The 21,731-nt window shown below is 41.3% G+C and overlaps 3 protein-coding genes across 3 annotated transcripts; 2 read left to right on the top strand and 1 right to left on the bottom strand.

The window, feature by feature from the left end:
- Nucleotides 1-7,970: 7,970 nt before the first annotated feature.
- Nucleotides 7,971-8,949, top strand: LOC308138232 (DNA damage-inducible transcript 4 protein-like; the record flags this gene model as incomplete). The annotated part of the gene is made up of 2 exons (XM_080507274.1): nucleotides 7,971-8,136; nucleotides 8,253-8,949. The coding sequence occupies 2 exons, from the start codon at nucleotides 7,971-7,973 to the stop codon at nucleotides 8,744-8,746; spliced, it is 660 nt and encodes a 219-aa protein (XP_080363400.1). The 3' UTR covers nucleotides 8,747-8,949.
- A 754-nt stretch (nucleotides 8,950-9,703) lies between these two features.
- LOC308138358 (dynein regulatory complex protein 11) lies at nucleotides 9,704-15,141 on the top strand (the record flags this gene model as incomplete). Its single annotated transcript, XM_080507441.1, has 21 exons — nucleotides 9,704-9,739; nucleotides 9,825-9,888; nucleotides 10,043-10,064; nucleotides 10,375-10,702; nucleotides 10,797-10,916; nucleotides 11,068-11,250; nucleotides 11,342-11,413; nucleotides 11,684-11,889; nucleotides 12,007-12,091; nucleotides 12,179-12,289; nucleotides 12,391-12,466; nucleotides 12,604-12,710; nucleotides 12,848-12,934; nucleotides 13,032-13,093; nucleotides 13,222-13,304; nucleotides 13,407-13,514; nucleotides 13,595-13,794; nucleotides 14,069-14,155; nucleotides 14,255-14,432; nucleotides 14,533-14,771; nucleotides 15,031-15,141. The coding sequence occupies 21 exons, from the start codon at nucleotides 9,704-9,706 to the stop codon at nucleotides 15,139-15,141; spliced, it is 2,565 nt and encodes an 854-aa protein (XP_080363567.1).
- dnajb12a (DnaJ heat shock protein family (Hsp40) member B12a) lies at nucleotides 15,139-21,629 on the bottom strand. Its single transcript, XM_080507272.1, has 9 exons — nucleotides 21,491-21,629; nucleotides 20,994-21,171; nucleotides 19,658-19,803; nucleotides 19,386-19,556; nucleotides 18,382-18,461; nucleotides 18,176-18,285; nucleotides 17,928-18,100; nucleotides 17,430-17,576; nucleotides 15,139-16,298 (listed from the first exon to the last, which is right to left on the bottom strand). The coding sequence occupies exons 1-8, from the start codon at nucleotides 21,621-21,623 to the stop codon at nucleotides 17,455-17,457; spliced, it is 1,113 nt and encodes a 370-aa protein (XP_080363398.1). The 5' UTR covers nucleotides 21,624-21,629; the 3' UTR covers nucleotides 15,139-16,298; nucleotides 17,430-17,454.
- Between the last annotated feature and the right edge of the window lie 102 nt (nucleotides 21,630-21,731).

The following is a 21,731-nucleotide window of genomic DNA, read 5'->3' as shown; positions in this document are numbered from 1 at the left end:
AAAGAACTATCAAAAATTGTGATGATTACTAAAGAAAACATAATTTTTGAGGAAGCAGTAACATGTGCAATATAATTAAAGTCAAACATCTAGTTCAAGTTGAGGTGTAATATAAGCTTGAACTTTGCTTTCGTTCAGCGGCTCGGTAAATCAAGAGGGCGAGTCAACAACACATGATGTCAGGCTTCAGATAATGGAACACCTGAATGGAATGCAGCCATAATTAATGTTCTCAATTATACCTGTGCGTCCATTTGCCGTCCAAACTGAATCAATTAACTTGTCGGAAAGACAAGCCTAATATAACATTATATTTAATGACTAACAAATGAGTCAATATCTACTGCAGTACAGCTGTATTTACTGGTGAGGCTCTTGGGAAGTTGTAACTTGAGTTTATTGATCGATATTAGTTGCATTGGACTTTACAGGTTTTGCTTTGATTACTGTATGACCGCCCCGGCAGGAATAGAAAATGACCTTGAAAACGTTGTATTTTGCTCTCACGGCCACGACAGCAACGATAACTTCGTCGAACGTCCCCAAATTGGCCGGGAAATCGAGCCGATCCTCACATGTGAACATGACAGTAAGTTAAGAGACAAAACCAGCAGAGGACTTGTGAATATGCAATCATTTCTTGTGTGTGCAGATGGTTTGTGGGAATCAGCAGAGCTTCCTACTGCATTTCGAGGAAGGGTATTACTTTCCCTATACGACTGTTAGTGTGTCTGCACCGGCTGCTCGGTCTGTGCCCACTGCAGCCTCAGCCCCAGAATGACAGCTTGTAATTGAAATCCTGGATTAACTGATGCCATCTTTTTTTTTTTTTTTTCCCCATCCAGAAAGGAGTGTCCTTAAGGCTTTAAAGGCACAAGATGAGGCGTCATCTAATCGCTCACATTGACACGATCAAGTTTTCCCGGCAGAGACAGAGACGGGAAGTTGTTCGAATTGAACACGTGCGAGGAAAATTACCGTCACCAAGCAACTGAACATTTAATTAACATGTAATGAAGAACACAGAGTGTGACACACGCGTGCTCCCTTTTGAGTGCAAAGTGCTCAGGTTGGGGAAAAAAATATTCAAGTGTGGAAAAACTTCACATTTGCCGTTGGTTAGAAAGAGGCTGCACTCGCTTTGTACTCGAAACCAACGCAAAGTGTAGTCATATACTGACCCAATTTACAAAGGCGCTCTGCAGCTGCCGCAACATGCCCGCTTCACAATCCTTGACTTTAAGCACACTAAGAGCAGAGAGTCAAAGAGAGAGAAATGGCAGTGTGATAAAAAAAAAAATCCTACTTGACATGCAGAAGTTAAAGAAGAAGTGCAATGAGAGTCGAGCGCAGGCCTGGTCATGGAACCCCGACATATGCGATGTGACAGACACCCAGCGTGGGGAGGAGACAACATGGCAGGCCAACAATGATTGTCTCCTTTATTAGAGAGAGTTAAAGAAAAAAGAAAAAAATGGCTGAGCAATCCTAGAGTCACAGAGCCAGAGGGAGTTTCAGGTAATCCCCTTCATAAAAGCTCTGTGGAGACACTCTGTCAGTGCGCCGTCCCCGGGTCTGATGCTTCGTGACTCAAAGGGAGGAACGTCACCGCGAACGCTGGAATGGCCGCAGGACGAAGACATGGGAAGATCAAATGATGCTCATTAACAAAACATGGTGGCTCCTGGCATCCAGAACAGATGCAGAAAGATACTGTGGGTAAATGCTCTGTTAACCTGGGGCCTTTCACGGAGTCTAAGTCTTTACATACTCAATACTCAACTTCATTTGCGCTTACAAAATTATATGGGACAAGCGTCATACTTCACCATGAGCAACCTACATTTGTAACCCATTTATATCATGTGTGTATAACCCAATTGCCCAAAATGTTGGGAAACTGCAGAACGTGGCAAAGTCTAAACCATTTAAAGCTTATATTTACTTTAAATTAATACATGGATATCATAACAAATGCTGAATCTGAGTATCAATACTTTTAGTTCACATTTTACATGAAATATGAGCAGAAAAGAAGATTTTTCTTTTATTACAAGCCATTTCATTTGAAAAGAAACATGTGCATTCACGAGTATGCATCATGGGTGATGTGACCTTGGTTATCAGGTATTCACGGCCTCACAACAGCAGACATCCTCGCCCACAGAGGATCCAGCCAGGGTGCATTTCTTTACATTTTCTTTTTTCCCCTCGACTTCTCCTCCTGCTAAGAGTCACTGGTCGTGTGCCCTTGAAACTAAAAGTACTTCCTCATAAACCATAAAACAAGTTTAAAACTTCCTCCTATCAGCACTAAACACAACATTAAAAATCACCAACGGGGTTCAAAGGTCAAACATAAACTCTGTTATTCACAGTTGCTGTTTTGAACTTTTTGATGTGTATGACCTTTTGTTTTTCGTCTAGAGAGTGGGACATATTCTTTCAAACAATGTGGAAAAGGATCCTTTCCTTAGGCTGTGATGTACATGTTTAATTTAAAATTAGAAGGTAGAATCTATTCATTAAAAATAGATTCTATTCAAAATACTTAGCGATTCAAAAAGCAATGACAACACCACAGCAAGTCTTGTTTAATTCAAAAAGCAAACACAAAAGCACAGCATTGGCAGCATTGCTAAATAATGCACGTGGTTCTAAAATGAGAAATAGCTTCACTTGGAACATTTCACAATAACAGAACTTATGAATAATAATTGAGCTCCTTTTCTCTTGCCGCTGTCATGTGGTCATAATTCATCATGTATGCATTGAAGTTTCTCTGACACACGGGCACATTTCGTTCAGCAACACGCTTTCTGCGCCAAATGACATTCAGTCAATATCAAAAATGATACTCATTCACAGGCGCAATAATACAAATTGAAAGCTACAAATAATCCAGGTCTTATGGGTGTGTCGTGTCACGTTGGAGAGGGAATTGTAATACTTTCATCGTGTGGCCTCATTACTCATATTATGTTACTAACAACAATTTAAAAAAAACAACAAAAAAACCCCCAAAGGAAAATAGAGCAACTTTTCTATATACTGTAGATAGAATATACTCACCTAGTCCCAGTTGCTTAAGGAACATTTCAATAATTGAATGTAATCCAGTGATATGACTATCATAGATCCTGCATTAAAGGCTGTGATGTTTAGTCCTTTAAAATCAGTCTGAGAGATTTGGTTTTGTTGTTCGAGTCTTGAGCAGGAATGAATTACATTCAGAGGTGCTTCTGGAAATTCCTATAGTCCGACGTGGGTCCTGACTGTATGAGAATCGCCAGAATATCGCTGTAAAGATCACCGTCTTACAACCCGAAAATTGTGGCAGACACTGATCAGCCATCATTTTACAGCAGCGTACATTCTCTCCTTAACATGTCAGCTTTCAGCAGGTGGAATACGTTAGTCGATGAGTTAAGATTTTGTCCTGAAAGTTGAAACTGTTCGAAGCAGGAAAAACGGTTTGCTGTTGCGGGCCGGTCCTGGTCTGACGCTTCAGTCTTTAACGAATGGAGCGTAAAGCAGTGAACCAGCAACAGGGGCATGAGACCAGGCTCACTGATGCATGCGATGAATGACAGCTGACATGTGTCAACCTTTCCAACAGGCGAGCTGCTGTCGTTCAATTTCTTTCACACAACTGAACGCTGGTCCTGTTAGAATGGTCGTGAAATCAATGCCACAACACAGCAGACGTTCACATAACGTTGTTGTGGCCGGTTGGTGCAATTAGATTTAATCTGACTGCAAGAGGAAGCTCTTGTTAGACTATGAGAAGACATGAGAAGTGTAGATGTTGAATTCACTTCCATGTTATCAGTGTTTAAAGGGCATTCAACAAGCATTTTGTAAATAAAAATGATAGTTGAGACATTCAATATAAAACATGTAGATCTACCTGAAATAAATATGCACAGTCAACCCGTTAACTCCCCAGTATTGTGCCGTCCAGGGGAACCAAATGTGTTCTATTTTGTGAATGTTTAGCACTTTGAATGTGCTCGACACTTAAATGCATGGACACGCAGAAGAAAAGTAATGACCTCTTGAATGAGGAAAATTTAAAGCGTGCGTATTTATCAAGGCTGTGTAACGTGCTAATGCTTTGATAAAGAACAGTGCGTATCAGCAACGACTTGCCAAACATCACGTCTCACCTCTCCTGAGAAAGCAGGTCTGTTTCTGCCTCTTCCAGCAATAAATCAGAGCCTAAATGGACGACTGTCCCGGCTCCAGATTCAGGTGTCCCAGGCTCAGAGAGCTGGATAGAGAGCAGACATTTAACGCAAAATGCACTGCAGATAAACATGGGGCTCAGATGACAGAGCAATGAGACACACAGAGCTGAGATATTCATCTCAGGATGAGATTATTCAATTTTTTTTCCCCTTCTTCTCGTCTCATAAACGTCTCGTCAGTGTGACTGACGCCGGCCCACTTTTTTTTTTACATCACGAGCAGCGAAAAACAATGATAAAACCATGAGCTATTCTTACTCACGACAATGTGTTGTTGTCATGGATACAGCCTTGTAAACACAGCCCGTTGTAGCTGTTTGGTGAATTAATTAGCAGCATTATTCAAAAGAGTGTGGGGAAGGCCGCTGTATCGGAGCTAATTCAGCTGTAAATTTATTGCAACCTCAACTTAAGTGCAAAGTAATTGCTAGTTCTTTTCACACCATTTAATGCCGCATACAATGTATATAAGCCATTGGTAGAGAAACTATAGGTCTTTTGTTCTGATTCACTCCAAGGCTTATCTGATTAAAGCAAATTGTTGGAGGGGGAAAAAAAAAAAAGCCTCAACAATGCAATTGGTAGCAGATTTATTATACATGAATTACATAGCCTGAGGCTGGCTGGCCTCACAACTCCCCCAGGCCTGTTTGAATTGTAAAACATCGCACCTGTCACGCTTTATTTCCTTTTTTCCCCCACTTTCCGTTTCTTTTCCATGACACAGTACAAATAACGTTTCCCCTCAAACAATGCAGAGGGGGAACAGGGCTTAAAAAAATTTATAATAAAAAAGACATATGCAGGAGGGCAGAGGCATATTTAGCTAAGCAAAACTAAAAAAAAAAAATCACTTGTGATTCATTTGCACTTAGAAGATGACAAGTCGAACGTGGTTTATTTATAGGTACACTGACGCAAAACAACAGGTGCAATCAGGCGTAAACATTTCACACGCAAGCATGCACAAGCGCTTGATTGTTGAGTTTTCGCGGTGTGAAATTCAAACATGGTACAATGGCGCCATCAGTTGGACATATAGTGTATAACACACACGAGTAAAGACCGGTTCACGTCAGAGCTGAACAATACGTTATGATAAGACATGTCACTCAGGATGTTTCTCTTTCTTTCTTTCTTTCTTCCTTTCTTTCTGAATACTGACATCCTTATATAGGATAGGTAGGGGCTGAAAAGTGATGGAGTGGTTAGTAGTCTCACCTCACAGCGAAATAAATCAAGTCCAGGCTTCTGTGTGGCGTTTGCGTGTCCTCCCTGTGTCCGAAAACATCCTTTTGAGGCTAATTGGTGTGAATCCCCCCCCCCCCCCCCCTCTCGACATGTTGCTGCCTACTAGTCAACTGGGGCTTCTGCACCCTAAATTAGGCATCAAAGTAATAAAGTATGGTATAATATTCTTTATTAAACAATATTAAAGAAGACTTGGTGGAAAGAAAGACTTCTCGTATTTTAGCTCTTATTTAATCTGAGGGCAAGGTCATAAAATGTGTATCAAACATTGTTGGGGCCTCTCATTTGTTTTCCCCATGATGAGGGGTCAGACATCCCCCACCACTCCCAATTAAGTTCCCCCATGATTTATGCCTATGTTAGACAGTAATAATATATATATGCAGATCTACATGTGATAAATAAAATTAGCATGTCTATAATGAATTTTAATTCAGCCATCTCCATTTACTACTTAAATCATGGGTGTGCACACTGTATATACACTTCTGTAATTTAGGTAGTGATTATAGATGTCTTTTTTTTTTAAATACAGGAAAATTTACTCAGTCATCAATCCATTATTTCAGGAGCTCACAACTCCAGGTGATATGTCAAAGCAAGCAATCATCCTGTTGTCTGCAAAAAGATGTTAAGGTGTTTGGAAAGGGACTGTGCACAAAAATGACATCTCCACAAACTATGCAGTCAACACTTGCAAAGTGACACGGCATCATACTGGGAAAATCCATGAATAAAGATAATTCAATAATGTTGGCTTCTATTCTGCATTAAAGCTAATTTAGAATTGACTGAAGGCAAAATGTAAAACTGTCCTGTGGTCAGATTAATGCTTTTTTGGGAGAGGGAACAATGGTCACTATGTCCTGTAACCTGAAGGCTAAAAGAGACCAAGAAAAGCCACCATCTCTTATTATAATGAAGTTCACTCGCATCTGTGCATATATAGACATATAGAAAAGCTCAATCAATACTAAATGGCAGGTTTTGGGACAACAGATGCCCTCATCCATACAATGTCTCTCTCAATGAAGGCCTTGCAAATTTCACCGAGACAATACTGGACGATGTCCTGCATCCACCACAATAGCATTTGCATTTGAGAGGCCCTGTTGATGAACTGACCCGCTACTGCAACAAAACAAAGGACTGTGAAGATAAAATTCTACATCATTCAGTCACGAACAAGATGAAACTCTGCTCCAATACTCCAGAAATCCCTCTCACTTCACAGTTAATGAGAATATGGTGAGATGTGTTGCTGTAATCAAATTGGAAATTAGTTTTAAATTTTTACCCGAAACTGTCAGAGAGGTTGTTTATAATTATTTCTTGAGTTTGTGAGGTTTCAGTCCGCCGTGATCTTGAAACTAGAATGTAACCTGAGTAGTGTTTGTGATTATCTGCATCTCTTGTCGCTGCCAAAAGTGTTAGAAAGCCCTCCCAACACAAAGTCAATACTGCTGCACATTACGACCTCAAAAAAAAAAATAAAATAAATGAAGGCAGTCGTTTGTATTAAAACTCAAGTAAACTTGGATTTGTGAATGGTCTTGCATTGGAACACATCAAATTGTTAAATTAAGTGGCCTGACAATGCACAAAACAACGTCTCACTGTTCTCAATTTTTTTTTTTTTACTTTCTGTGAAACAGTTAACACGTTTAGTCTAAACGCATCCACACTAACAAAAAGAAACGTCAATATGTTATCAAATGTATCAAGAAGGCAATCGATGTGGAGTTAATTCAAACCTGAACGTCTATCACACTAAAAAGAAAAAAAAAAGAAATCGAAATAAAAGAAAAAACAGGGTAAAACTCCGGTAGCATTCATTGATCTTAAGATGGACACAGTTAGTGAACAGCAGTGAATCATTGCACAAGTTAAGAAAAAAGAAAAAAGAAAAGAAAAAGAAAACTCCGAAAAATCACGACTTGCACGTTTTCTTGCGCTTGACGGAAAAGTACCAGGTCTACGTGCAATACGTGTCAGTCTCAGCAGAGTCAATAACGACAGGCTTTCTTCTTGCCTTCCAGTATTTCTCTCCCCCAAGTTGCGTGGGTTGGTCCTCCCATTGTCTCGCGTGGTGCGAGCGAACGCAACTTGTGTGGCAGTTTAAAGTTTTGCACCTCATTGTCAAATAATTGACAAAGTAAAACGAGCAGAGACTTGTTTTGTGAAGTTTGTGTTGTGAAACTTGCCCTGAAGTTTGCCCTTTGCCACCATCGAAGCCTGTGAAACTGTTACCAGGCAGAGCAGAACGCCGAGGACGTGAGGTACAGCCTGATTGGTCCAGAAATCCAGTGGGCGGGGCCTTGCGCCAGGCCTATTTAACGCTTTGTTCCATTGTTGCTCGGTGTGTTTTTCAGTTTGTCAGGCAGCAGTGGAGACATCCACTGTCAAAAAAAAAGGGACACCACCGCACTTTATCCCCTTTTGAAAAAAGGATCTTTTAAAGAACTGCAGATGTCCTTTCCATGCAACCATTCTCTGGATGGCAGCTGTCCTCCGTCCCCAGCGGAGGACAGGGGCTCCCAGAGGCTGTCCTGGAGCAGTTTGCTGCAGAAGCTGACAGAGATTAAGGGAACCAGCCAGAAGGTCACAATGGATCAGTACTGCAGGAGTGAAACTGGTAAGTGACTTCTGCCTTTTATATGAACTAATGCAAGAATCACATTTTGCTACTTTTAGTTAAATACATGATAACCCGAGTCAAGGTAGTAAAGTGGAGCTTGTCCTTTGTTTCAGGGTCTGTTGCAGATCTCTCCCTCTCAGAGTTGGACAACAGCTTCTTTTACCCACTGGAGGAGAACTTGGCAACTGAGGTTGGATCCACCATCGCACACAGCCTCAGCGATGCAGCACATCTCCTGGGTTGCTCCAAACTCATCCTACCAGACTGTCTTCTCCACAATATCAGCCAAGAGCTCCTGCACTTGGCTATCAGTGAGCCCTGTGGGCTCAGAGGGGCACTTCTTGACCTGTATGTGGACAAGGGGGACCAGGGTTCCCTGTGCATGGTGGATGAAATAGCAGTGGACCCTTCCCTGGTGCCCACTTTCCACATGACCCTGGTGCTGAGACTGGAGTCCAGTGGACTGTGGCCTAAGGTTCAGAAGCTGTTCAAAACGAGCAAACCCCAACAGACGTCTGCACCATCTCTGAGGCTGAGTACAGGCTTCAGAGCAATCAAGAGGAAACTGTACTGTTCTGGGGAGCTGCTAATAGAAGAGTGCTGCTAAATCAGTCTGCCTGTCCCTGACAAACTGAATCCACACAAACTGTTAACAAATAAAGGCTGCTGCTTTATATGAAGTTTAAGATTCTAATATTCATGTTAGAAAGCACCATTAAGATGGTCCAACAACAACAAGTTGAATGCCTTTGTCTGTGTGTTACCTGCATATTCAAGTCTTTCATGGCAGCTACTTTTTTTACTTGCAACTTTCAGGAAATGGCTTATGATTTCATAGGCAAATATTGCCATCTGAAACTTGTGTTTTGTATCTTTAAGTACTTGGAAAAACAGACAATAATAAATTATTTTTTTAATAATTTGTTGTGTTTTCTTCATTCACATTTTTTCATAACTTTTCCTTTTTCCAATAATGCATTGTGAATTTTGCTTCTTGAATGGATCTTTTTTCTAAAGAAAGCAAAGCCAGAGGTACAATTGAGTGTATTTTAAACATTTGAACATTTATTGTAGTTGTCTTCCACCACACAAAATAGCTCAAGATTTCACAGTATTTGTATTTGACTCTTTTGACAAGTGTTTTTTTCAGTTTAATTACATATGCACGCTTTTCCGTGAGATCTCTTGGCAGTTATAAACTGCTGTGTCGATAACAGGAATATTGAATATGAAATGTGGCCAATCAATTTAATGTTTGTAGTTATTCCAATGGTGTATAAATTATAAAGGAAATTATTAAAACTAAATTATATAGTTACATTGACGCACACAAAAAACAGAAATATGACAGAGAGATCGAAGGAAATAAATCCAAATGAATAATTAATCTGTTTCTTAATTTAAACATTTGTTAATATGCCATACTTCATGTCAGTCTTTGTAAATCAGCATAATACAAAGCATTTCGGCATTTTTAATGTGTGGAAATTCGGGGAAATTATTATTATAGGCGGACTACGTAGGAGAAATAAATGCACTGGGGGCGCAGGATGCCCTATCCAAGATGGCGTCACGCTGCGACGTCAGAGCCAACCGCTCGGTATTTTTCACACGCAACTTCCTGGTTTCGGTTGCTATGGCGCAGGACACCGTAAACTTAAGACCTCGCGTAAAAACCTCTACAGCAAGCCAACGTTTGGAAAAAAGAAGACCTTCTGTTCTCCCTGGAGGCTAAAACATGTCACAAAGGTAACCTTTCTATCACAGCCCATGTTCTATAGAACAGCGACTGTAACTAATGACATTGCCTTGTGAATAAAACCTTAAATAACTGTCTGGTTTCTCATGTTGAGACTTGAGACTCACAAAAACCACCGTCAAACGCTTGTTTTCTGACCAACAGCACATGAATACTTCCAAAACATGTAAGATGTTTGTCATTTCTTTCTACGCTTTTATTTAAATCCAAATAATGTAAACTACTACATCACAACCTTTATATACTCACACTTCTTTAACTTGCTTTACATTCAGTTTGCATTGGAGACAACAATAAAAAAAAAAAAAACAGTTTCTACTTCTACGTTACTTTGTCAGAGTGTATTTTAACAATACTTCCTCTACTTAAATACTATATTGCACATATTTGCACTGGACATTGTTTGCTATCGCAACCTCCGACTGTGACACACGACAAGCCTTGAATTAATGGTCAGCTTGTTCACGCTCTTGCAGGACATACAACCAGATGTGGACGGATGCCATGGCCGAGCTGAGCCACTTGCTGACGGAAGAGATCCCTGCTGAGCCCTTACATCCAGAAAGGGACAGGGTGGTATTCTTCCAGCGCGTGGCCATGCTTTATGTGCGCTACCTCCAAATCTTCAGGCAGCTGGAGACGGCCTACGACTTGATAGTGCACCCTCAGAAGAGAAGAGCTGTTCGGCTGGTTCTGGACGCTGTGATGGGCAGGGTGTTAGAGCTGAAGAATGAAATGGTTGAAAAGGAGTTTTCCGAGTACCACTACATGGATGATGTTATTTTCGACCTAAAACTGACACCTGTAAGTCTTATTCTTGACTGCGCTCAGAATTAAGTCACTCTGAAGTTTCGACTCTCACTCCTATTTGGATTGTCTATGTGTTGTCATCGATCAGGCTGACCTCGAGATTCCTATTCCTCACTTCTTCCTTAATGAACGCAGCGAAGAAGTCCAAGAACGGAAGACAATGCTTGCTGACATTCTTAAAATGGTGGACATTTCTGAAAGTTCTGAGGTGAGAGACTCGCACTCTGGGAATGTGTCACTTTTCAACTGCTTTTCTTCATTTCGTGTTGCATACAGATACTTTTCCTGTTGTTTCTCAGATTAGCTGATCGTCAGAAATCATTGAAAGAGTTTTGTTGACTGTCTTCTGGTGTCTGCAGATTCTACTGAGCAACGCCATGAAGCCAGAGGAGGCGACAAAGATCATCCAGGTGGCGGAGAGGGCACGGCAAGGTCGCCTGAGAGCAAAGTTGAATGAGCGAAGCATACAGTGGAACAAGATGTACCGGGCGAAGGAGCTGGGCACGGAAGTCACTGAAATGGCCGCAACCTGCATTCAGAAGGTGGTTGATACCATTTTAATGTCAGACGCATCCTACTTTGCTTTGAGTCATTTCTTATGCTCACGTGTTTATGGTTAAATGGGATGTCCAGATGTGGCGGGGATACATACAGAGGAAGAGGACAAAGATTGCCCAAGAAGAGGAAATGATTTTTCTGGGAATGGTGAGGAATAATAATGATAAATTTTCTTCATAACATATTAAATTATATTCTTGCTTGAGGTGTATTTTGTTTACATTCTTTTATACATAATAGGAGAAATGACAGAATTTGCCTGTATCGTTCAATTTTGATTTGCATAAGCTTGTGAAAGAAAAGTGCAAGTTTAAAAGAAAAAATAGAGGCATTCTTTTGGAAAATGTTCTGTTTTACAGAAAGCGGCACATAACAGTGTTTCACTTCCGCTTCATGTCTGGGTCACTATATTCCTAGACTATGGATCCAAAGTATCTGGCGCCGTCTCCTGCAGAAGTCACGGCTGATGCCGCCGTTGTTGCGACGCGCCTCAAGCGGGACGCGCACGAGGACCTGTTCCAGAAATCTGCAGTGACCATCACAAAAGAACTACGGGAGATGGAGGGTCGCGACATGAGTGAAACCAAGAAGGAACAAATTCGTCAGTGGTTCTTTGAATGCCGGTGCGGTTTGTATTCATGATTTTTGCCATGATCATCAAGTATATTCCCACAAAGTGAATCCAATCGTGGACTTGATAGTGTCACCGCTGATGTCCTCTGCTTTTTTATTGCCAATAGAAACAGAACTGGAGTGTTTCCAGACTACCCAGATGAAGAGGATGGGGGCTCTGGCCTCATTTTTGTTGAAAAGGACCCTCAGCAGGTAAAACTACACCGCCATTACAAGGTACATCTCACTGTACATTGTCAAGTCCATCCACAGAAAATACTTTTTGATATATGCTTGTAGTTGATGGAAGAAATCACTGCAAAAGAAGCGGAAGATGCCAAAAGTAAACCCAAAGAAAAAGAAGACAAGAAGGCAAAAGGGAAGAAGAACAAGAAGAACGATGAAAAGAAGGTAAAGGAACAAGGCTGTGTCGAATGGGAAGCTACTGGTGCAATATATTTTCCATTTGTCTCTGCTGTTTTCCTCCATTTCAATTTTCTTTGGGGACAAAGGAAGAGGAGGCAGGGTTGACGATGCTCCCTTCTGCCTTCCTGTCAGATTTGGAAGTGGAGCAAAAAACGTTCAGAGGTACGTCTGAATGCAGCAGAAAAGATTGTTGTGCTTCACTCTTCATGATGCCGTTCATGAAAACGTGGTTTCTTGGCCAAGACGAGTGAACTGTGATCGTTTGACTGTGACAACTTGAATGTTTTACCCATCTTCAGATTTTTGGCAAACCCGTAACGAGTCTGCGAACTTCAACCAAAGACACGATGTGGAGCTTCTCAAGGAGGAAATGAGAAAGGGCCTGGAAGCAGAAATCCGAGTTAAGGTGCGGCTGCTTCACGAGCAGAAAACATTTTACAGGCCCGACTTATTCTTGGAGCCCAGCGTACTTTTGCAGTTCAAGCGTTTTAAATCAGATCATAGCACACTTGTGCACTCACTCCTCTGCCGCATTCGTTCCAGGTGGATGAAGAGATGAGACAAGAGCTCGCTGAATGGAAGCTCTCTATAGATAATGACAAGGGCAGTAAAACAAAAGCAAACGCCAAGGTATTTAAAAAAAAAAAAAGAAAAAAGATGGCAGGTACAATTTACAATAATTCCCTTGAGCTGTCACCCAGTTACATCATATTTTATTTTCTTACAGAAGAAAAAAGGATCAAAGAGTGGTAAGAAGAAGAAAAAGGAAAAAGACCTGACAGCTGACAGGTGAGGTCACGCACACCTTGTATAAGCAAAGCATCTCATCTTTTGGCACGGAATCTGGATGCATGAATGTGTTTTGGAAAATGCAAATGCAGGGTGTGATGAGAACCTCATTTGTTTACATCTTCCAGGACTCTTGAGTCTCTGTGTAAAGAGCTGGTGGAACAGGGTTTGTTGAAACAGGCAAATAATGTCAGGATGCAGGACTACTTGGGTAAGACAGTGTATATATGGACCATTGATCTTTTTCTCATCTGTTATTGATTAGCTTTGAACTGATGACATAATACGAGTTCTTGTAATTCCTTCTTTGTAGGTGACTATAACTATCTTGGAACGACCCTCAGGCAAAATGACATCGAACCCATGCCGTCATTGCCAGATGTACGACAAGTCTTGACTCTTCACGCCGTTTTGACTTTAGGTATGAGAATGATTGAATTCACATCCAGATCATTATTAAACCATAACGTTCTGAAAACGACAAGTGTGTGTCGTCTTCAGGCTCTCAGGCTGTGCACGAGAAGGCTCCTCTGATTAAGGCCATCCTGCTGGCAGGGCCCGTCGGCGTGGGCAAGAAGATGTTGGTCCACGCAGTGTGCCAGGAGACGGGAGCCAACCTGTTCGATCTGTCTCCTCTGAACACGGCGGGGAAGTACCCGGGCAAGAGTGGCCTCGCCATGATGCTCCACATGGTGTTTAAGGTGAGAACGTGCAGCTCGTTGCAGTCGTAGAGCTCACGTCAGTTTTTTCCACGTGTCGATTGGAGTTTTCAACTTCATCAGTGAAATAACACATTATTTACTATTTCCACAGTGGCTGGTTAAAATGCATCTATGTATGGTTAAGTTTCACACGTGTGATGCGCCTTGGCTCTGATTTCGGGATACCTCTGTAGCGAATGCTCCTCTTGGGAATAAACATTTCAGTTTGGCTTATCAGTAGAAACTGTGGTACTCAGATAGATCTTGAACACAGGTGGCGAGACTGCTTCAGCCGTCGGTCATATGGATAGAAGATACAGAGAAAATGTTCTACAAGAAAGTTCCGAAAGAAGAAAAAGAGGTACTCCTGAACAAAATGGGGGGGGGGGGGCCCAGTGAAATATTTTTTATTTTAAAAACATTTTGCTTAATTCACTTTGAATTTGTAATCTGTAAACAGCTGGACCCGAAGCGGTTGAAGAAAGATTTGCCCAAGTGCCTCAAGCTGATCAAAGGAGAGGATCGTGTCCTGATAATCGGAACAACTAAAGACCCACTCAGTGCCGATATCAAGCCGTTGTGTAAAATGTACAGCAAAATCATCCTCATCCCAAGACCCGACTACGGCTCAAGATACAGTAAAAGCAGAAAATACCGCCAAAATACAGATTTGATTGTCATTTTTTTGTTTTGTGGAAGTTTGTGATTTGACCTTGGACTCTTTGTTTTTGCCTTCAGTCTTGTGGAAGCAACTCATCAGACACCACGGCGGTGAAGCGACGGAGGCCTTGGACCTCAGCTCTCTGGCCAAGGTTTCTGACGGCTACACGCCGGGTCACATGGTGAAGGTGATCCAGAGCGTCATCACGAAACGCCGCGTCCTACAGCAGGACAAGAGACCGATCACCGCCCATGAATTTGTGGCCCCGTTAGCCAAATTTGACCCCGTGTTCCAGGAAGAAGAGGAAGCCCTAAAAGTACATCCAACGTTTACGTTCAGCTTTCAACTTTCCCTTATAAAAAAAAAAAAAAAAAGACCAAAACTGAATTATTGTTGGTTGTGGACAGAAATGTTTAACCTGACTACATCCACCAAAGTAACTATAGTACTCACATAGGCACTGAAAATGAGTTAAACTATCAGAGGTCAACTAGTAACCTTTTCTATTAAGATCTTTCTTTCTTGGTCTGTATTTAATCATTATATTGTTTGATTTTTTTTTTTTCTACAACCAGAATTGGTATGGAAAGACCCCCTTGGGGAAGAAACGGATAAAAGCTGCCACTGGAAAGGAAGACGAGGCACCGGCGAAAGGCAAAAATGCAAAGAAGAAAGGAAAAAAATAAAGTTTGCATCGGTTTTCAGCCGACTTTTATTAAAGGTTGTGATGTCAATTTGAAAAAAAAAAAAACGTTTTGATGGTTGTTTTTTCCCACCCAACCAATCCTCCTTCAGCACTTGATTATTGATAGCTTTATGTTCTACTTTGTAAATGATCTACCACAAAATTTGAAAGGTTTTATAACCAAGTCAAAACAGACATTTGTATTGAGAATGGAGGAAGTGTGAACAATACAAGAATAGTTTTTTTTTAAGGGTTAATGTTCAAAAAATCTTAAATCAGCTTTTCCATTCTAAAATTTTGTCTCAGCCCATTATGAATGTGCAACAAACTGAAAACCCATTTGGAGAGTTAGCTTTAAGGAAGTGTAGAACACAGTCTTAAGAAATAAGCCATATTTCTCTGCAGCAACACAATAAATATCAAACTTATCTCAAAAATAGCATTTTGGCTTTAGTCATTTAGTTCGCTTTCTTGGTTTCCATCTAAATTCATCGGTTCGTGTGTCGTACAAGAGAAAATAAGCATCAGACAATCAAAGGATAGATTTAATTTAAAGAATCCTTTATACAATTTAAGCTTGATAATTTAATAAATATGTTTTACTTTTATTTGTGCAACAAATTTTCATGACCATATTCCAACAGGCTACAAGCAAATCCACATAACATTACTGCTCACTGTCCAATACACCCCGCACTGTTAAAGTAAAATGAATATTTACATTGTTAAGAACTATAAAAATTACACGCTTTTCTTGTGAGTGGCTCAGACATATGTCTATGAGAAGAGAAGGCCATGAAGTTTCTCAAAATGTTTCAGGAAAACAAAAGAAAACAAAAGAAGATTGAAACAGAGGTCGCTAATCTCAGCAGCTCGTTTCACCATTCCAACAGACAATTGTTTCTAGTTTCCACCATGATCTCCCCGGTGGGACTCTCGCTGATGTAAAGACACTACGATGTCAGCAGTCGTCGCAAAAGCTTCTCACAGTTCTACAGGAAGTCAATCTACATGGAGGTGCAGAGAATTTCCCTGATGAGGTCTGCTGCCCACTGGATGTAAGGCATGTTTGATTCTCTTGGATTACTGCAGACATTTGCTCAAATTGGAGATGGGCTCAGGCCGATTTCTTCTTATTAGTTTCAAGTAGTGACGAACCTACGGGAAACAAAAGGCACCGGCATTAGTTGTGTAGCCGTCATTTGTCATAATGCGAGGGAATGGATTTTTCCTCTTTCAATATTTGAGAGGCGATTACGATGAAGCAATAAGTGGAGGGTCAAAATATTTCATTATCACGGAATTTCTTGCAAGTGTAGTAGAGGCAAAGAAAAAAAAAAAATGACAATGCCAACGATGTAAGTGCAACTCAAAGCATCAAACTGGCAGGAAAGAGAGTTCTGCTTCGTACAAGGCCAGTTCAACCCAACAACACTAATTCATCACACTTAACGGGATTTTTACAACATCGAGAAGCAATTGTGTCGTTCACAATTGTGCCCGTCAAATCAGCTCAACCTTTAGAAAAGATCGTTGCTGTTCATGTGTTGCTATGCCATGTTGTCAGTTCTGTTCCAGTGCTGACTTTGAGATAACTCAAAAGTTAAATTTAGGCATTTCTTTTGCGGTTTACATCCTCCAGCCAAACAGCCCTTGATGCAATCTTCCTTTTCATGAAAGATAAAAACAGAAACATGCACAAAGCACAATTTCTGTTTTTTGGCCAAAGCTATTATTCATACTGATCACTATTTGGGATTTTAGTGAATTAACCAATAAGTGTTTTGAAAACAGCCGATTTATCTTTTCACTGTTGACTGTATAAATATAAACTACTTGATTACTCAATTTATTCATTCTCACGTTTGTGTCGTTTCCGGTGTATTATTAAATAAAAAACAACTTTGCTTTCAGTTGATAATCCATTACAGTGATTAGTTTCTGATTACTTTTCATTGGGGAAACGTTTCACACAGCTCTATGAGCAGAGTCTGCTCTATAAAGAACTCTTGGTGCAGCAAAGTGCTTGGAGGAAAACAGACGTCAGAGACAACACGGGAACACTTAACTATCTGGTGTCAGCTCCATCATAAGTTAATGGATAAAAATAAAACAGAGTGCTTGCTGCATTTAATTTAAAGGGATAGAAACTGGAGACCGGCCAGCTGGAGTCAAATGATGGAGAGTGTGTTTGATCCATAGTGAGTTAAAGAATAATAAAATAAAGAAATTACTTGTAAAAATCTTTGCAGCAGTAATGATCATGTTGTGAGGTTTGTGCCAACATACCCATATCCATGTGTCCAAGTGCTTTCTATCCATCCAGTATAATCTGAATCTCAGATAGTCTGGAACAGCTGGGAGTCCCCATCCTCTGTGCCCTTTGGTATAACTCGGAATCCCCAAAGTAACGAGCACGATAGAGTAACCCTTCCTCTGAAAGCACAAGAACAAGAGCACATCAGCACTTCAGACTTCAAATGATTCGACCTGTGAAGGTGAAATCACAGAATTCTGAGCCAGGAAACAGATGCATTCCGATTATTAAATGACTTCTTTCAAGGTTAAGCATCATTTGCAAGATGCTAAAAACATAAACAATAGGCTCCTTTTAATGATTTTTATTTCTCAAAATATACACTTGCTGATTTGCCTCCCCTTTAGAAACAGTAAAGTGAAGGTCTTTGAATGAACAAAACAGCTTGTGATCATGCAACACTGAACTACAACCCAAAGTGATCCTTAAAAAACAAAAACAAAAACAACTCGGAAGTGAAATGAACTCACTCTGCTGCTTCTCTTTCCAACAGTTGTTTCGGAGGTTCGAGATGTAGTCTTCTTCCACACTTCTCTCGACACTCTTCAGGGAATTCCCAGAATATTCTTCATTAAACCGGTCCCCCACAAAGAAAGACACCTTCAAGTGTGTCGTATGCCTTTTGTGAATATGCCCAGCTGACCTGCAGAGACAGAGCACCTTAGCGCGGAGGGCAACACGGGCATTATCATTCTAACGTGGGAGGTGAGCCACTTACGGGCGGTAGCTAAGGCTGTATGGAGGCTGTGTGACCATCATCTGGCTGAGAGCAGAGACGATGATGAGGATTAAGATGGGCATCAGCTGGACAAACAGAGCGAGGCCTCCCTGAGCGCAGGGAAAGAAAAACACAAGCGTGTTCATTAAGAGTTCACAATAAAGTGCTGAAATCAAGGACAACTACGTCATAAAATCACAACTTACATCTCTTTGTTGTTCCCTTCTTTCTTGTCTATTATGGTGCGCAAAGTGCATTCTTCCATTTCTGTAAACATGTACATTGTCTAGAAGGAGAGAAAGCAACGTAGAAAAAAGTTTCACCGATATTTATAAATCCACAGTGATATTAAGCTATGAAGCCACATCGTGACCACACTAAGGAAACAAATGTAATGGGATGTTAAGAAAACAGTTCAAATGGCAAATTCTACTTCAAGTGGCTCAACAGGAGATCATCATTGTTGTTGTGAATTATCTCTGGGCTCAGACTAGTTCAATAAAGAGTGTCTGAAGTGTGTGGCATCCCGAGAAATGCTGCCAACCTTATTTTCAGGATTCTGCTATAAATAGTCTCCCTGTTAGCGACTTCTACACTCGTCCTACCAGGTTGATAATGGGGCTCTCATTAGAGATTCCACTGCCGGTTCTGCGGCTTTATCTTCTCGAGCACAAGCATCTCTGTTCAGCCTTCACAAACGGGTGCAAGGATTTGGAAGACTTTGACAGCCGTTTACTCTCAGTAACTTAAGAGATGACTTCTCCATATGTGTGAAGGACGAGCTGAACCTTTTAATTAATTACTGTGCGTTAAGTTTGTTATTGTCCCTCAACGACAAAGATTTCCCACCTCATTCTTATCATCCGACCCATCAATATCTGAAATAGTACAACTATTTTTGCATCACTGGCAAATTCAAGTGTGGAGTTGGAGGTGGGTGTTCTCTCTGCAGAGTGTGAAGACCATGCGACTCAGGAGGGAGCCCAGCGGGAGCTCTTCTTTTTCCAAAGAGGTGCGACTTGAACTTGTCGTGGTCAGTTAATAAACTAACATATGAAGTCAAAGAATCCAGTAAGCGTTCCAAATCAGTGACCAGGCAGTAGGGGATTACGGAGTTAAATGCAGAGAGCGCATTACAGCCTTTGAAAGCATGCATTGCAAGGAAACACACTTGAATAAGGCGGCTGATTATTTCCTGGCCTGTACTTACTTGACGGGAACCCACCACCGAAGAACATATTGAAGAGGTCCTCGGGTGAAATGTCTGCTTCAAAGTCCCGGTGCTGCCTGTGTCGGGTCGGGTGTGTTCTCTCCTCTCCATACTGGTCGTACTGCCGCCGTTTCTCAGCATTGCTCAGAACAGCGTAGGCATTACCAATAGCTAAAAAAACAAACAAAAGAAACACAAAAAACCCCAAATAGTTGATTACATGCAGTCCCAAAAAAAAACAAAAAACAACTCATTGGTGACTTCCGATATACCTTTAAATGCTTCTGTGGCTCCAGGAGCGTGATTTTTATCAGGATGAAATTTTAAAGCCAGCTTTCTGTAAGCCTTTTTGAGATCCTCTTCAGAAGCAGTTTTTTCAACTGCCAGAATTTGGTAGTAATCCTTACAGCTCTTTATCCTGTATTAATAAAAAAAAAAAGAGAGAAAAAAAAATCCACCACAATAGAGAATAAGAGGACAAATTCAAACACAAGTTGCGAAATGCACAAAATCTGGTGACAGGAAGCGATGTTGCAACCAGGATTCATAGAAGGTCGCAGAAGTATCACATTCAATTAGAGTACATTTAATGGATTGACTGTGCTTGAACTCTATAGACAAACCAATATAGTTTGCACAAGTTGGGTGTTTTGTAAACAGTCATTTGTGAATTAATGCACAAGTATGAGTAACTTAAATGCTGCAAACATGAATTTTGAAGTATAGGAGATATATGAATCCAAAATTTGGTCCACAGATAGTTTTTAATCATCTTTTACATTTTTCTTTATCAGGTCCGTGAAAAAAAGGGCTTCCATCTCTCACAAGGTCACGGAAAGAATGATGTGAAAAAACAAAAAGAGCCTTATTTAAATTCGCTCAAAGTACGAGACTTTAAAAAGGCATTTATTTCATGACATACTACCTTGACGGAGAGCTGACGTTTAGCCTCTGCAGTGATCATGGATTATCTACGAGTCCATCTGAATGACAAACTGAACTACAGACCACGATAACTTTTAACATTGTTGTTTGCAGTATGTACCCACCATTAGCATAGCTCACACGGTGAGAGCATGTTTTAGTTCAAAAAACAATTTGATAACGCATCTTAGCTAGTAGTTGCCATTCATTGGTAGGATGCGGTTCAACTTTTAGTTTCTCAGGTGAACATTCCCACTTTCGAGTGAAAAGCTGGGGGGGGGGTCTTGCTCAGGGACCCACAGTGCATCTAATTTGATCTGTTCTGTGATGGACTGGTTTTTAACCCATTTGTTAGCTGGACAGACTTATGAGTTTGATAGGTGTATATATACATATTGATAAAGATTTCTAAGAGGTCCAACAGTATTGTTATGTAAAAGGCAGCTTCAGAAAGCCTCAACCAGTAAGTTTGGGATGTTTCCTCATATTACTCCGTTCATCCTGCTGAGTTTCACCCAACTCAAGTGCATCCATACATGTCACTAACATCATTTCAGACAGATCCACTTGGAGGTCTGGGTATCACATTTTTAAGACAATCGAATCATCATCCCATCTTCTTGACAGAAGAAGAAGAAGAAGAAGAATCAATAACATATGCCAAATGCTCCCGGATCGACTGACTTTCTGACGGCCTCCAGCTGCTCCGCGGTGTACGACTTGGCCGACTCCGAGGCTCCATGTGCGGACGCATCCGTCTCCTGTCTGTCGCCTCGGTGCCTCATGCTGGGCCCGTCTCCGTTTATATGACTGCCGTTCTCGTCTGGAGGCTTCCCGTTCTGTGCTAGGGACTCCAACAAGCCTGGAAGAAAGACACAAGCGGAGACGAGGGGTCTAGTGTTTCCACCTGCTTAACGAGACGCGGCTAATGGTTAGCACGCTGGATGCTAACGGCGACAAGCAGAACATTTGAAGTCCGGGCCAGTCCAGCAATTATTAAGCGAATAACGGACGAAATGAATAGGCGAAATGGAAAAAACTACAAATACCAGCCCTTTGGAGGAGCAGCTGGTGTAACGTTAAGACCTTAATGCTAGCGTTAGCTGATTAGGTTTCACGGCCGTGGCCCACTGCGCGAGGAGAAAAAAAAAAAGAGGAAAGAGGCCGATTACTCGACGTACTTCTGGCCTGATCTGTGGGAAACAACCGCTGCGCCTTCTCCAGAAACTTCCTCGCTTTGTCGGGCTGGTTGCTGCTGAGCGCATTTACAGCGATTTTGATGCACCGCTCCGCCTCGTCCTTGTTTGAGTCCATCTCGAAGCGGAAATGTTTACCTGCCCCGCGACGCGCGGACATGACGTTATGACGGGCTCCGTCTCAAAGATCTGACGTCATCGCAAGCGCGCGTGTGTATGTGTGTCT

Source organism: Blennius ocellaris, assembly GCF_963422515.1.
Source record: "Blennius ocellaris genome assembly, chromosome: 13".
NCBI lineage: Eukaryota > Metazoa > Chordata > Actinopteri > Blenniiformes > Blenniidae > Blennius > Blennius ocellaris.
This window is presented reverse-complemented; position numbering and strand designations above follow the sequence as displayed.

Excerpts from the sequence above, each read along its gene's own strand:
- dnajb12a (XM_080507272.1), bottom strand. The coding sequence starts at position 21,623 with ATGGACTCAAACAAGGACGAGGCGGAGCGGTGCATCAAAATCGCTGTA. Across the intron at positions 19,557-19,657 it reads AGCCACAGAAGCATTTAAAG|CTATTGGTAATGCCTACGCT; the intron begins GTATATCGGAAG and ends TTGTTTTTTTAG. Across the intron at positions 18,101-18,175 it reads TACAGCCTTAGCTACCGCCC|GTCAGCTGGGCATATTCACA; the intron begins GTAAGTGGCTCA and ends CTGTCTCTGCAG.